This window comes from Poromitra crassiceps (assembly GCF_964638095.1).
Source record: "Poromitra crassiceps genome assembly, chromosome: 19".
Lineage (NCBI taxonomy): Eukaryota > Metazoa > Chordata > Actinopteri > Beryciformes > Melamphaidae > Poromitra > Poromitra crassiceps.
In genome coordinates, this window is record NC_139646.1 from 16,130,151 (window position 1) to 16,142,650 (window position 12,500).

Genomic DNA, 12,500 nt, shown 5'->3' on the forward strand with positions numbered 1-12,500 from the left:
GAGAATTTCGCTATTTTCAACCTGGAGCCTATTTTTAAGTGACTAATGTGAACAACAATTTCTGAATTTGGTCTAGCTAGGCCTCGGGGGAGTTAGTTGACCTGTGGATATCACCAAGACAGGTTGTCTCCGGGTGCACCCCTGTAAGCCACCCCTCTGTGGGGGTCAGAGATCTGGTGCACCCCTGTAAGCCACCCCTCTGTGGTGGTCAGAGATCTGGTGCACCCCCGTAAGCCACACCCCTCTGTGGTGGTCAGAGATCTGGCTACAGTAAAAACAAAGTGTGAATGCGGTGCGTCTCAAATCCACATTATGTAAATGAAAAGAAACTACGGTAATAAACTAAGAAGCACATGCACAACAGGTGGTGGGCAGCTGGGAGAGTCACCTACTACATACAAGATTGTGGTGGACGGAGAACAAGCGAGACAAAGTGTTTACTGTCAATTAAAGGATGCAAGGAAAACAAGAGTATGTGACATGCACAGCAATCGCTCTGTCTGGAGGGTAAGTTGGCAAAACAGCTGGTGCACAGGTAGATGTAGAGAGACGAACCCACCAGACTGACGGCCCAGGGCCCCAGGTCCAGGAAGCGTCCCAGCAGGTCCAGCGCCCGCAGCCGATGCACCTGACTGAGGAGGACCTGAAAGAGACCAGGGGTCAGAGAGGTCAACTGTGCTGCCTCCGCACCCGGAGGAAGCCCCGAGATTAACGCAGGAAGGAGGAGGAAGGACGGACAGCAGGGGGAGAGGCAGAGGAGGTAGGAGAACGGAACAGGTGGCTCTCCCTGGCACCAGGTTGTATTGTTTACTGTGTTTGTTTATGTGTGTGTGTGTGTGTGTGTGTGTGTGTGTGTGTGTGGGTGGGGGGGTGCAGCCTCTTGGCTTCCATTTTTCTTGGCTTGGGACAATACTTTAGTGTGCGTTTGTGTGTGTGTGTGTTGGTGTGTGAGCGTATATATGAATATGTGCTGATTTTTGCTTAAGTTAAATACACAAGCGATGCCAGATGGGATGACTAAGTAGCAGTTTTGGCAAATAAAGGCTATTTTAAGGATGCATATGGTATGTGCTAAAAGTGTGTGTGTGTGTGTGTATGCGTGCGTGCATGCTCCACTCCAGAATATGCAGTATCAGCCATAGTACTGTGTGTGTGAGGGCTGGACGCTGGTCACTCCCCATATGACAGTCCCACACTGTGCGTGGGGACAAACATATGGAGAGAAGCAGGTTCACACAGATACACACAAACACACAGGTACACGCACACACCCACACACCCACACACAGGCACTCTCACGGCTATTTCCACCAACACGGAAGGTATTTTTAGAGTCCTCCGTGACTTCAACCCGGTGAGCGTGACTGAACACTCAGAGGGAGACCGGGGAAGACCATGCCAGGGTTACCTCCAACCCTCCAGGGAGGAGCGTGGGAACATGCACGTTTCTGTGCGCTTGCATGTGGTGTGTGTGTGTGTGTGTGTGTGTGTGTGTGTGTGTGTGTGTGTGTGTGTGTGTGTGTGACTGTGTGTGTGTGCGCGCGCGCATGTGGTGTGTATGTGTGTGTGACTGTGTGTGTGATAAGGTGGTGATGCAGTTATTAAAAAGTGAAAAACAGGAAGTTGATTAAAACTTCTCCTGAGCCGAGCTGAAAGAAAAACCTCTCTTTCTCATTATTGCACATATCCATCTGTCAAAGTCTCATCAATCAATTGTACACAGATATCAATGACTATTTGTTACACACATGTACACTACACACATATACCGTTTCACCCCATTTCTGTTGCTACTAGGGAACAGTTTGGAATGAAGTTTATATGCTGTTAGTTCCATGTATTAGCAAGCACTGCAACAGGAAGTAGGGCAGAGCTAGGGCCAAATTAGAATGGGTATGTTGTCAAGTTGAAATAATAGTATGTGCACATTGCACAATGTACATACCGGTACATATGTGGGGCGTTATGTCATAGCAGAGATAATACACAATTTGCCACTACTCATGCAATCATTCTGAATCCCAGATGGATGCTAGAATGTTAAAAATGTGTGTGTGTGTGTGTGTGTGTGTGTGTGTGTGTGTGTGTGTGTGTGTGTGTGTGTGTGTGTGTGTGTGTGTGCGCGTGCGCGTGTGTGTATATCACAGTAGAGACGCATCCGTGTCCTTTCCTCATTTCCTGCACCCACTGACTCCACTCTTCTTCGTTAGCACGAGCAAGCACGTTGAATATATTCAAACATTTTGCGGGCAATTAAAGTTCGTTCGAACTTTATTATGGGAAAAAGTGACAGCCCTAGTGTGTGTGTGCGCACGCTTTGACATTATTACCATTGTTATCACACATATCAGACATTGTAATCACTTTGTAAAATCCTGTTAATCCTTGCTGGATGAAAAAGGCTGTTGTCAAGACAACAAGCAGGTGTGATATACCTCTCCTCCCTGGTCCTCCATTTTATTATTAAAGCATATTACTCTCTCTCTCTCTCTCTCGCTCTCTCTCTCTCTCTCTCACGCCTGTTTCTTGTCCCTCTTTCCATCTCTCAAATGGAGCCAGTTTATGTTATTGCATAAAAATCATCGCCCTCTAAGAGTATGGCACTCTTGTTGGTTCTTAGGCAGCTGTGTGTTCAAACGGGTATAAAACCTGTTTATGTGGCCATCCATTACTTCAGAGGGCATGCAGTGGCCTGAGCGTTACTGCGCCCTCACAGCGTAATACAGTGTAGTATTGTGTCATGTTAAAGGCTAACACAAAGGAAAAAAACTAGAGTGCACGTGAGTGTTTAACGCTATCAAGCTTTTTACACAAAGAAGCGCACGCACACACACACACACACACACACACACGTAATGCTACAGGCCACTCCATATTCCTAAGAGGCCCCTCCCCCCTCCGCCACACTTTCACCCACAATCCCGCGCTCCTCCATCACTCTTCCGCCACTGCTTCCCCCCCTGGCTTTTATGGGACCCGGCAGAGCTGCTGTGTGGACGCGCTGCGGCTCGCAGCTCGCTGAGTCAGCTGGAAATTACCATTCAACACGGACAGTGTGTTGAATGGTAATGTGCACACAGCGCACCACTACTACGCTGTGATCTCATATGAGAGCACCAACTGTCCATCCCAGTGGGAGGCTAGGAGGGGAAAACGTCCCACCGCCAATAGCTCAGCGGCTGACGCGCCCGACGAGGTTTTGACAAGAATTTGCCCCAATTAAGCCGTCCCAAACACATTTAAAAGCCCTGTGGGGGAACGCCACACAATCACTGTTTTCCTCACAGGCTCTGTTGCAGATACACAACCAAGAAAATGTGCCTGCAACTGCTGTGTTTCACTTGCTGGAGCTATTTTACAGCACATGTGGAGCCTTCTTCATGCTGGCAGCTACTCAGTGGACGTCTGAAGGAAGCAGGAGAGTGAAGATAAATCAAGAGAGAGGGGAGCTGTGAGACCCAATACTGTGAAAGGTATTACTGTAATACTCTAAGGTAATGTAGGATACTTGGTACAGTAAGTGGTGTGTGTGTGTGTGTGTGTGTGTGTGTGTGTGTGTGTGTGTGTGCACACACTATCACACACACTATAAATCTATCTATAAATTTGGCGATGTTTGTTTGTTTGTTTGTTTGAAGAATTTTATCCAGCCACAGCTATGCCGTTTTACATGCGAACGGGCTGAAACTTTCAGGGGGTGTAAAGAGCACCCGTGCGGGTGATCTGACGGAACCAGATTTTTAAATTAGGGCAGATTAATTGCCCTAATTGCCCTAAGGCTGATTGCCCTAAGGCTGAGGCTAAAGTTCAGTGATGATGTCACTGATGACATCATGATGATGTCATCAGTGATGATGTCATCAGTGAAGTCATCAGTCTGAGGCTAAATGATGAGATTATGAGTAGGTAGAATCAGGGAGGAATCGGTGTGTGTGTGTGTGTGTGTGTGTGTGTGTGTGTGTGTGCGTGCGTGTGCATGTGCATGCGTGTGCACCTGCAGTACGATGGGGAGCTGCTCAGGAGGATTCCGGTTCTCCACGCCCATGGTCAACCACACCTGGAACGCCGTCAGCTGCTCCGCAAAGAACGGGCTGTGCTGTGGGCAGGACAAATACACACACACTCATTTTGAGGAATTCACTTTATTTTGTTCACTCTCTCACACACACACACACACACACACACACACACACACGCACACACACACACACACACACACACACACACACACACACACACACACACACACACACACGCCTCGAGGCCGTCGAGTCTGCACTATAATTTCCTAAATTCCCATACACAACGAGCTAAGGAGCGACAGTGGCGCTGCAGTAACGACATAATTCCTGATCTGTCATGAACGATCCTTCTCTCTCTCTCTCTCTCTCTCTCTGCTTCCTGGTTCTGACGAGCAGCACAGCCGAGCCGTGGCAATTTATCAGGATTGATTGGCTGCTGGTCGCAGAGTTTTTGATCATGCCGAGTGTTCATATCGCAGTGGGAATTACAACAGTGTTGTGTCGTCTGTTGATGGATGTGGAAAGGGAAATATTAACACTGGCTAAATTAATTTGTGCATAACCATAAGCCTCACAACTCTACACGCACACTCACTCACACACACACACACACACACGCATACAATCGCATGAGTACACAAAAAAGTGGTGCATGCTGGGTAGCAGTCTGGCTTAGAGATTAAGCTTCTGTACTCGGAGCATCTCAGAGGGAGAGATACAGAGGAAGAGAGAAGAACAAACTTGGCAAAGAAAGCAAAGCATTTTGTGGAAAAAGTCTGTATAAGGCTGCATGATTATGGCAAATATGAAAATCTTTTCACTAAATGTTTCGATCAATATCCTGGGCTTTCCCAATTTCCCTAATTAGTTCTATAATGATCAAGCATATCAAATAAAGCAGTGAATTTGTGATACTCTATTATGAACGATTTATTGCGCAGCCCTACAGCTGTCCTGACAAGAGTCCGAGAGGCGAACAGTTGAAAGAAAGAAAGAGAAAGAAAGAAAGAAAGAAAGAAAGAAAGAAAGAAAGAAAGAAAGAAAGAAAGAAAGAAAGAACGAAAGAGCGGTCCAGAAAGAAAGGAAAGGTCTCTTTTAGGACTCCTCCGAGGCTCAATTAAAGGTGGGTAAGTGTCTTTGGCCTGAGCGGCACGAGAATGTAAGGTAACGGAGGGAGGAGGGGGAGTGCTCTCGGGGTGGGGGGTGGGGGGTGCAGTGATGGAGACACGCCCACCAGTTAGCAGGTGGAGGGAGCAGAGCCCAGACCCAGATAAAAGTGCGAACACCGGAGAGTGCAGGCTGGCCTGCTCCCACTTCTCTCATTAGTTTGCATTACGGAACACACGTTGATGGATGGAATAGGGAGAAAAACATATTCCTACTCTACAAATGTATTATCTCGTATCTTTTCAGATTCTTCTCAAATGTTTGCTTTTTTCTTGGGAAATACTGGATCGTTTTCAGCTCCTAGGCCTCTCTGCCAGTTAATGAAACAAGCTGAAAAAGTGAAAGTATTCTTTGGTTGAACTGTTGAAGCACATTATGCAACCTGTGACTGTGTGAGGAGGCATCACTTTGTTTTTAAGGACTCACAAACCAAGGTTATCAGCGTGTGTGTGTGTGTGTGTGTGTGTGTGTGTGTGTGTGTGTGTGTGTGTGTGCATGTGTGTGTGTGTCTGTCAACACACATCGAACTGCCCGTCTCTGTTAACCCTGATATCTTAGGTCCATCCACCATGGGCTCAATCGGCCTCTCCCAGCATGTTTCTAAAACACTCAGCATCTCTGTCAAACTTCTCGGCCATGTCAGTAAATATAAGAATCAAAGTCCACCAGCGAGAAGTGCAGGTCCAGTGGGTTAAGAAACAATGGCTTTACCATTTTATCAAACCCTACTGACCGACTGACACTTGAGATATTAGACTTGACATTTCACTACAATATCCCCTCTGAGTGTGTGTGTGCGGTATGTATTCAGCGTATTGACTGTGTGTGTGTGTGTGTGTGTGTGTGTGTGTGTGTGTGTCTGAGTGATGAATCAGGATGAATGCTGGTGTTGGAAAAACTTGCAGTGCAAACAGGAAGTGATGGGAGGTTTACAGCCTTAAGTGGTGGACACATCCAAGAGTGAGATAACAGACATCCATCAAAGCTAGATATCCCCAAACCCCTAACCTACACACACACACCCACCCACACTTACTTACAAAACGGTACACTCATATGGAAGGGTGCACATCTTTCCACCAGAGTGATTCCAAGTGGAGCTAAAGAGGCATTGTTTTTCAAAGCAAGTCTCTCTCTCTCTCTCTCACCCTCGCGCGCGCACGCACACACAGGCGGCTGTGGTTGGTGGTTCGATCCCCGGCTCCTCCAGTCCGCATGTCCAAGTGTCCTTGGGCAAGATACTGAACTGAACCCCAATGTGTGAATAGGTGAATGTACGCAGGTGTTGTAAAGCGCTTTGAGTGGTCGATAGACTAGAGAAGCACCATGTAAATGCAGTCCACACACACACACACACACACTTACTCTGAAGGCGGTTCCCTCCTCGATGATGGTAGGCAGTTGAGAGAGGCAGATGTCCACGGCCAGGTCCCATGCTTGCCTGGAGAGGACACACACAAACACAAATGACATCATTAACATATAGAGACACACTGCATAAAATAGGCCACGCCCATCACGGGGGAAATCTCTCCGTTCACTTCCACACACCAGCGTCATATTAACTCATTGAGTGCCAATGACGTCGATCGACGTCAAAGTAAATAGTGACGTAGAGTGCCAATGACGTCGATCGACGTCAAATGCGTTTTTTGACGGTGGGACGTGGATCAAAGCCTCCTGCATCTCCTGTACAAATATTGTAGCTATTGAAGGTGTATAACCTATTTTACGGACTCATTAGGTGGCGACAGTGCTCTCCCTCCAGATTAGAGAAAGGTCAGGAAAACAGCAGGAAAAAGCCCCGGGATGAAAGAGAAACCGCTCATGCTGCAGCCAGAGCCATATAGATTGCTCTGGCTGCAGCTGACGTTGGCTGCGAACAGCAGTCAATCCGCTCCCACAACTGAGCCCCTCTGCCTCTGTCTGTCTGTCTGCATAGTTTCTCCACACGATTAGCCGCCAGAAAAGCAGCACCCGACACTGAAAAGCCAAACCATTCTCAGCAGTCCGGTTTGGCTTTTCCGTGTCGCGCTGGGAGCCGGCGCACAAAAACGGAGCACTCCGAAAATAGACGCTGGGTGCGTGAGGCTGTGTGTTAGTGTGGGGAGGAGTTTGCAGCTGAGGGGGGGGAGAGGGGGGTGGGGCACGCAGGGCACCACACAACTACACCACGTCACTACATCAGAAAATATTAGCTAGAGTCAGTGAATGTGCTTGAAATGCTTCATTTCACAAAAGGCTGAATAACTCAGCTTCTAATTTGAAACGCCTGAAAACGCTGAAATCAACCTATCTTCTCCGGCTCATAACTAAAGAACGGAAAATGGTATCAATAAACTTTTTTTTGCTGATGATACAATAGAGTCTCCTTGTTCTTTGTGCATGTTCGGTGTTTACATAGTAATATCACACAATATTCTGTGGGCCTCGAGAAATCACTGAAAACGCTCTGAAACTCTGGCACTGGGAGCGTCCGTTCTCCAAAAGTGGCTGGCACTCAATGAGTTAAACATAGTTAAAAGCTGTTGCATGATGGGCTGTGCAGACAACAAATGTAAAAAATCACCAGTTAAAGTTTTTTTGTACTCCCGAGGAAAACAAGGAAGCCATTGAGAATTGGCGAGAAGAAAAATGTGGATGTTGCTGTCAATGAACTAAGTTGGAGTGTTCATATTCTGTATATATGATCTTTGTGTGCAACATGCGACATAGGAGGACTCCAGGATTGCGGGGGGGAGTTTGTTTCCCCCCCCCCATTTTGGGCGTGGTTTCTGAATGACGACGCGCTCCGCAGTGTCTCCATGGTATGGGGGAGATCGTCCACCATGCGGAAATTAAATGCACAGAGATGTCAATGAAACAAAGGCATTCCAGCACTTGCTGTTCGTCAGGGTTTCCCGTTCACTCACGACCACTAGGGGGCTGGGTATCGCTACTCCATACATGTACCTTCAAGGAATCGAGTGAAATGACCAAGTAGTATTGAAACTGCTCCAGTCAAACCATACCTGCATCGGCTGCATTCCATCATTTTTGTACACAGATCTAGAAAAAAAACTATTAGGATGTTTTTACTCGCAGCCAATCACTGCAAGCGTTCTTCAATTTAATGCAACGTGTGATTGGCCGAGTACTGCAGCAGCTACAACCCATACGGTCTGTGGTGGTGACGTGGAGTGTCATGTACTGTGTGTGACGGAGTTGGCAGTTGCAGCGTGCTGAGATGCCACCAAAAAGTTCCAAAGTATGGCCAAAAAAAAAAAGAGAAAAAGGAATTGAATGAAGTAGCACCCTATTGGTATCTGGTATTGATACTGGTATCGTAACTTCTTAAACGATATGCAGCTTTACTCACCACACAAACTCACATTTTATTAAACTGACTTTTTCTCTCTCTCTAGCACACACACACACACACACACACACACACACACACAGACACACACACACACACACACACACACACACACACACACACACACACACACACACACACACACAGCCCCTAAGGTCCTAGAGAGGGCAGCAGTGAGCCTTTGATCCTTTCCTAAACATCAGCATTCTCTCATGGTCATCATATCTAATTCATGGGTTTATGTAACACACATCAAACTTCATCGCACTCCTCTAGTCTCCCTCTCCTCCTTCTGCCTCTCTTTCTCTCCCCCCCTCCCTCCCTCCCTCCCTCCTCTGCAGCACGCTGAGCTCAAGGGGCTTCTTCCTCTCGGTTAGCATGGGTTGCGGTTGAATCATGTGCTCAGTCGATGCACTGCACACCACGCACTGCGATGTGATGTGATGTGATGCTGGCATGGAGCTCACTCTGTCTTTCTCAGGCTCTTTCTGCTGCCGAAGGGGCTTTTTCCAATGAGCTCAGAGTCACGCTGTTAGTCGACAGCACAGCGCTGCAGATAAACCTGATCAACTGGTGTTCGCAGAGGAAATGTGCAAACAAACACGGACACAAAACATTTTGCCCACTTGACAGGTGTTTCTGAAGTGGACAGAGTACATACTATTATGTCAACATCCATGTCAGCTCAACATTCAGACTGAATGGAGGCTTCTCTTTTTATCCAATTGCCACTGTGGTGCGGGCAAAATAAAATGTTATGCAAATAAAAATGGCCAAACGGCAAATGAGATATTAATGCGTTAGTAATAGTTGCCACTCATTTTTGCTGCGGTTTCTGTACTGCAACATTCTGATTGAGGAGGCTTTTTAAAATTCACGCTGATGGCGTGGACACTGGCTGACGCAAAAGTTATCCTACAGAGTTGTACCTTTAATAATAATAATGATAATAATAATAATAATAATAATAATAATAATAATAATAATAATAATAATAATAATAAAAAAGCTATATAGTACAACATTTCTGTAATGATTCAATGGGAATGATACGGCACTGGATCGTAACGTCCATTTGATTGAGTCGTATCAGCAGCAAGTCAATAATTTTTCAGGCTTGACGTAAGCAGATCTGCCAAAAATAGACCAGAGGCGGAAAAAGAAGGGAGCAGCAGAACCTGCCGTGCGGGGTTCCGGACAGCTCCCGTGCCGCTACCGCAGGTCCGCAACGCATCTGCCCCCGGTGGACAATGCAGCGCTGACTCACATGGGCGAGTCCCGTTCCGGAGCTGTGCCGCTGGTGGACATTGGGCTTAAGCATACAGAAATCTGCTGCTGGTAGAGGCACACAGCATGAAGTATTTCTGGTTTTAACATTTATCTACACTGTACCTGCACCTTGACAGTACCACACTGAAGCATTCATACTTCATAACTGTGCGAGTTTAAGTTGAGTTGTTAAAGGAGGGGGTGGCGCAGGGCAGGCGCACCCTGATCAGAGATCTGAACTAGCAACTCTTGAGGCACATCTTCACTTCTCTAACCATGAGGATACCAACACTCTCTTCTTTGCCGTCTTACTACTGAAGCTTTATTTTTTTTAGAGAGATTAGACAGCGACGTGTGTACAGCCGACACCTCCAGGTATCAACAAATATCAGAAAGCATTGGGGGAGATGAAATCTCATGATGAGAAGTTACATTGTATTCTGCTTAAAAGGATTTTTTTAATTGACTAACTAAATCAACGGTGTGGTGAAAATCTATATAGAAAATTTAACAACACAAACAAGGAGAAAATCATTCACCATCTCGCAAACTAAATTAAAATGATACGTAATTCTTCAAAGAAATGCATCAAAGGAGCACCGTTTTAGGTTACGACGGCTGAAGTATTGGACTCGATAGCTGTACAGAAACATTTCCAAGGAATCCCCCAGGCCTTATGGTGTTCCTGTCATCCAACAGGCTGACAGAGCAGTCAAATCAGCTGCTGCACTGTGTGAGAGGACAGCATTCACTTGGATGACGCCTGCCAATAGGAATGAGTTAATCGTCACGAAGCCTGTCTCACTCGTTCCGTGTGTGTGTGTGTGTGCGTGTGTGTGTGTGTGTGTGTGTGTGTGTGTGGGGTGTGTGGTGTGTGTGTGTGTGGTGTGTGTGTGTGTGTGTGTGGTGTGCGTGTGTGTGCGTGCGTGTGTGGGGTGTGAAAGCAGGGGACCGCCGGGCACCAGCGAGGTGTAGGGGAGCAGTTGGCGGCTGACTAAGCTCTTTCTCCTGTTGCCTGCAGAGAGAGTGGTGGTGCAGCAAACATGCAGGCCCACGAACGGCCCACAGGGGAGTAATCAGCCTATGCTTTCTTATCTGCTGTTGTCTTTTCTGCACCACCATTTGAATAACAATGGCTGTTTGTGTACGGGCGGTAACATCCATCAATGAGTCCCCAAATTGCCAAATCTCCTCCCTCCACCACCACCCCCCCTCCCTCTCTCTGCGGTTCCAAACTTTATCTATCTACACACCTACACGCCTTTTATCCATGGCACTTCCATTTTTCATCATTCCCGCGGGCTCATTTCTTCCAGGCTGAAAGCATTTCCCCGACGTTCTTCCCTCTCCTTGATGCCGTCGTGCAAAACAAAGTGCACTCCTCCATTTTCTTCGGTGGGTAAACGGCGCAATACACCGACAATCTAAACGAATGGCCCTGCTGCAAGAGCGGCAAACAGAGAGACTATCGCTCGGTTAAGATACTTTCAGCGAGGAGGAGCTTTCGTTACAATAACCGACGCCAGCGAGTTACACAACAAGTCACTCCCTCAGGCAGAGAGAGAGAGAGAGAGCCAGCTAATGAGTGGGAGAGATGGAGAGAGAGAGAGGCACTTATAGAAGAGAGAGAGAGAGAGAGAGAGAGAGAGAGAGAGCCAGCTAATGAGTGGGAGAGATGGAGAGAGAGGCACTTATAGAAGAGAGAGAGAGAGAGAGAGAGAGAGAGAGAGAGAGAGCCAGCTAATGAGTGGGAGAGATGGAGAGAGAGGCACTTATAGAAGAGAGAGAGAGAGAAGAAACACAATAGATGGTGGGAGAACTGTGTGGAACTAAAGGGGGATAGATGATGCGATCATGTTTCTCAGTGTGGAGGAGCGTGTACAATCAATGGATCTGTTCAGCACATCGATGTGTGTGTGTGTGTGTGTGTGTGTGTGTGTGTGTGTGTGTGTGTGCGGGTGTGCGTGTGTGTGTGTGTGTGTGTGTGTGTGTGCGGGTGTGAGTGTGTGTGTGTGTGTGTGTGTGTGTGTGTGTGTGTGTGTGTGTGTGTGTGTGCGTGTGTGCATGTGTGCGTGTGTGTGTGTACAATACCGCTAATGAGAATACATGGAGGACAACTCAATATAGGGTCTTAGGGAATGTAAAGCATGACTGCTGTTGGTCTCAACTCAACGCTCATTAAATACATCAGCACCCTTATTGGAAAAAGGAAGGAAAAACTCCTGGCACAAAGGAAAGTAGAAATAAGCGCTACACGGTTGTACATGTATGCCCCCGCCAACAAGTCAAGTGGCCGTTTACCTCCCTGTCTATCCAGACTCGTAAAATATATGCAGTGAAGACTTTGAAGGAATGTAATAACAGGTACTAAGTGAATATTTTGGCGACATGGAAGTGATCATTATATTGACATTTACACTGTTAGATATATGAATTCGGGGTGTTCAATGTATTCCATGAATTATTTTGTGACCATACAAGTGTTGGAACGTTCAACCTGAACCTGTGTGCGTTGTCTACTTAACTTCCCACTTCCCAGACTGACTTTCAACAATCCGCAGATCTTTGTTCTCTGTTGTTTCCAATCAAAGTGTAACAAGTCTTGTTGTGTCTGCATCACATTCTATTCTAGGCTTCTGTAGGTTGGAGAACATGCTCCTTCTGCCTCTTCTACAGGTGTTCAA

At 46.9% G+C, this 12,500-nt stretch overlaps 1 protein-coding gene across 1 annotated transcript in view; it reads right to left on the bottom strand.

Annotated features, from left to right (window-relative positions):
* rptor (regulatory associated protein of MTOR, complex 1) overlaps nt 1–12,500 on the bottom strand; it is a 225,792-nt gene that overhangs the window by 73,321 nt on the left and 139,971 nt on the right. Inside the window, exons 11-13 of the mRNA XM_083656294.1 lie at nt 6,555–6,630; nt 3,995–4,096; nt 560–643 (exon numbers count right to left, since the gene is read on the bottom strand). Of these exons, the coding sequence (XP_083512420.1) occupies nt 560–643; nt 3,995–4,096; nt 6,555–6,630 (262 nt within the window). The remainder of the gene's footprint in view (nt 1–559; nt 644–3,994; nt 4,097–6,554; nt 6,631–12,500) is intronic.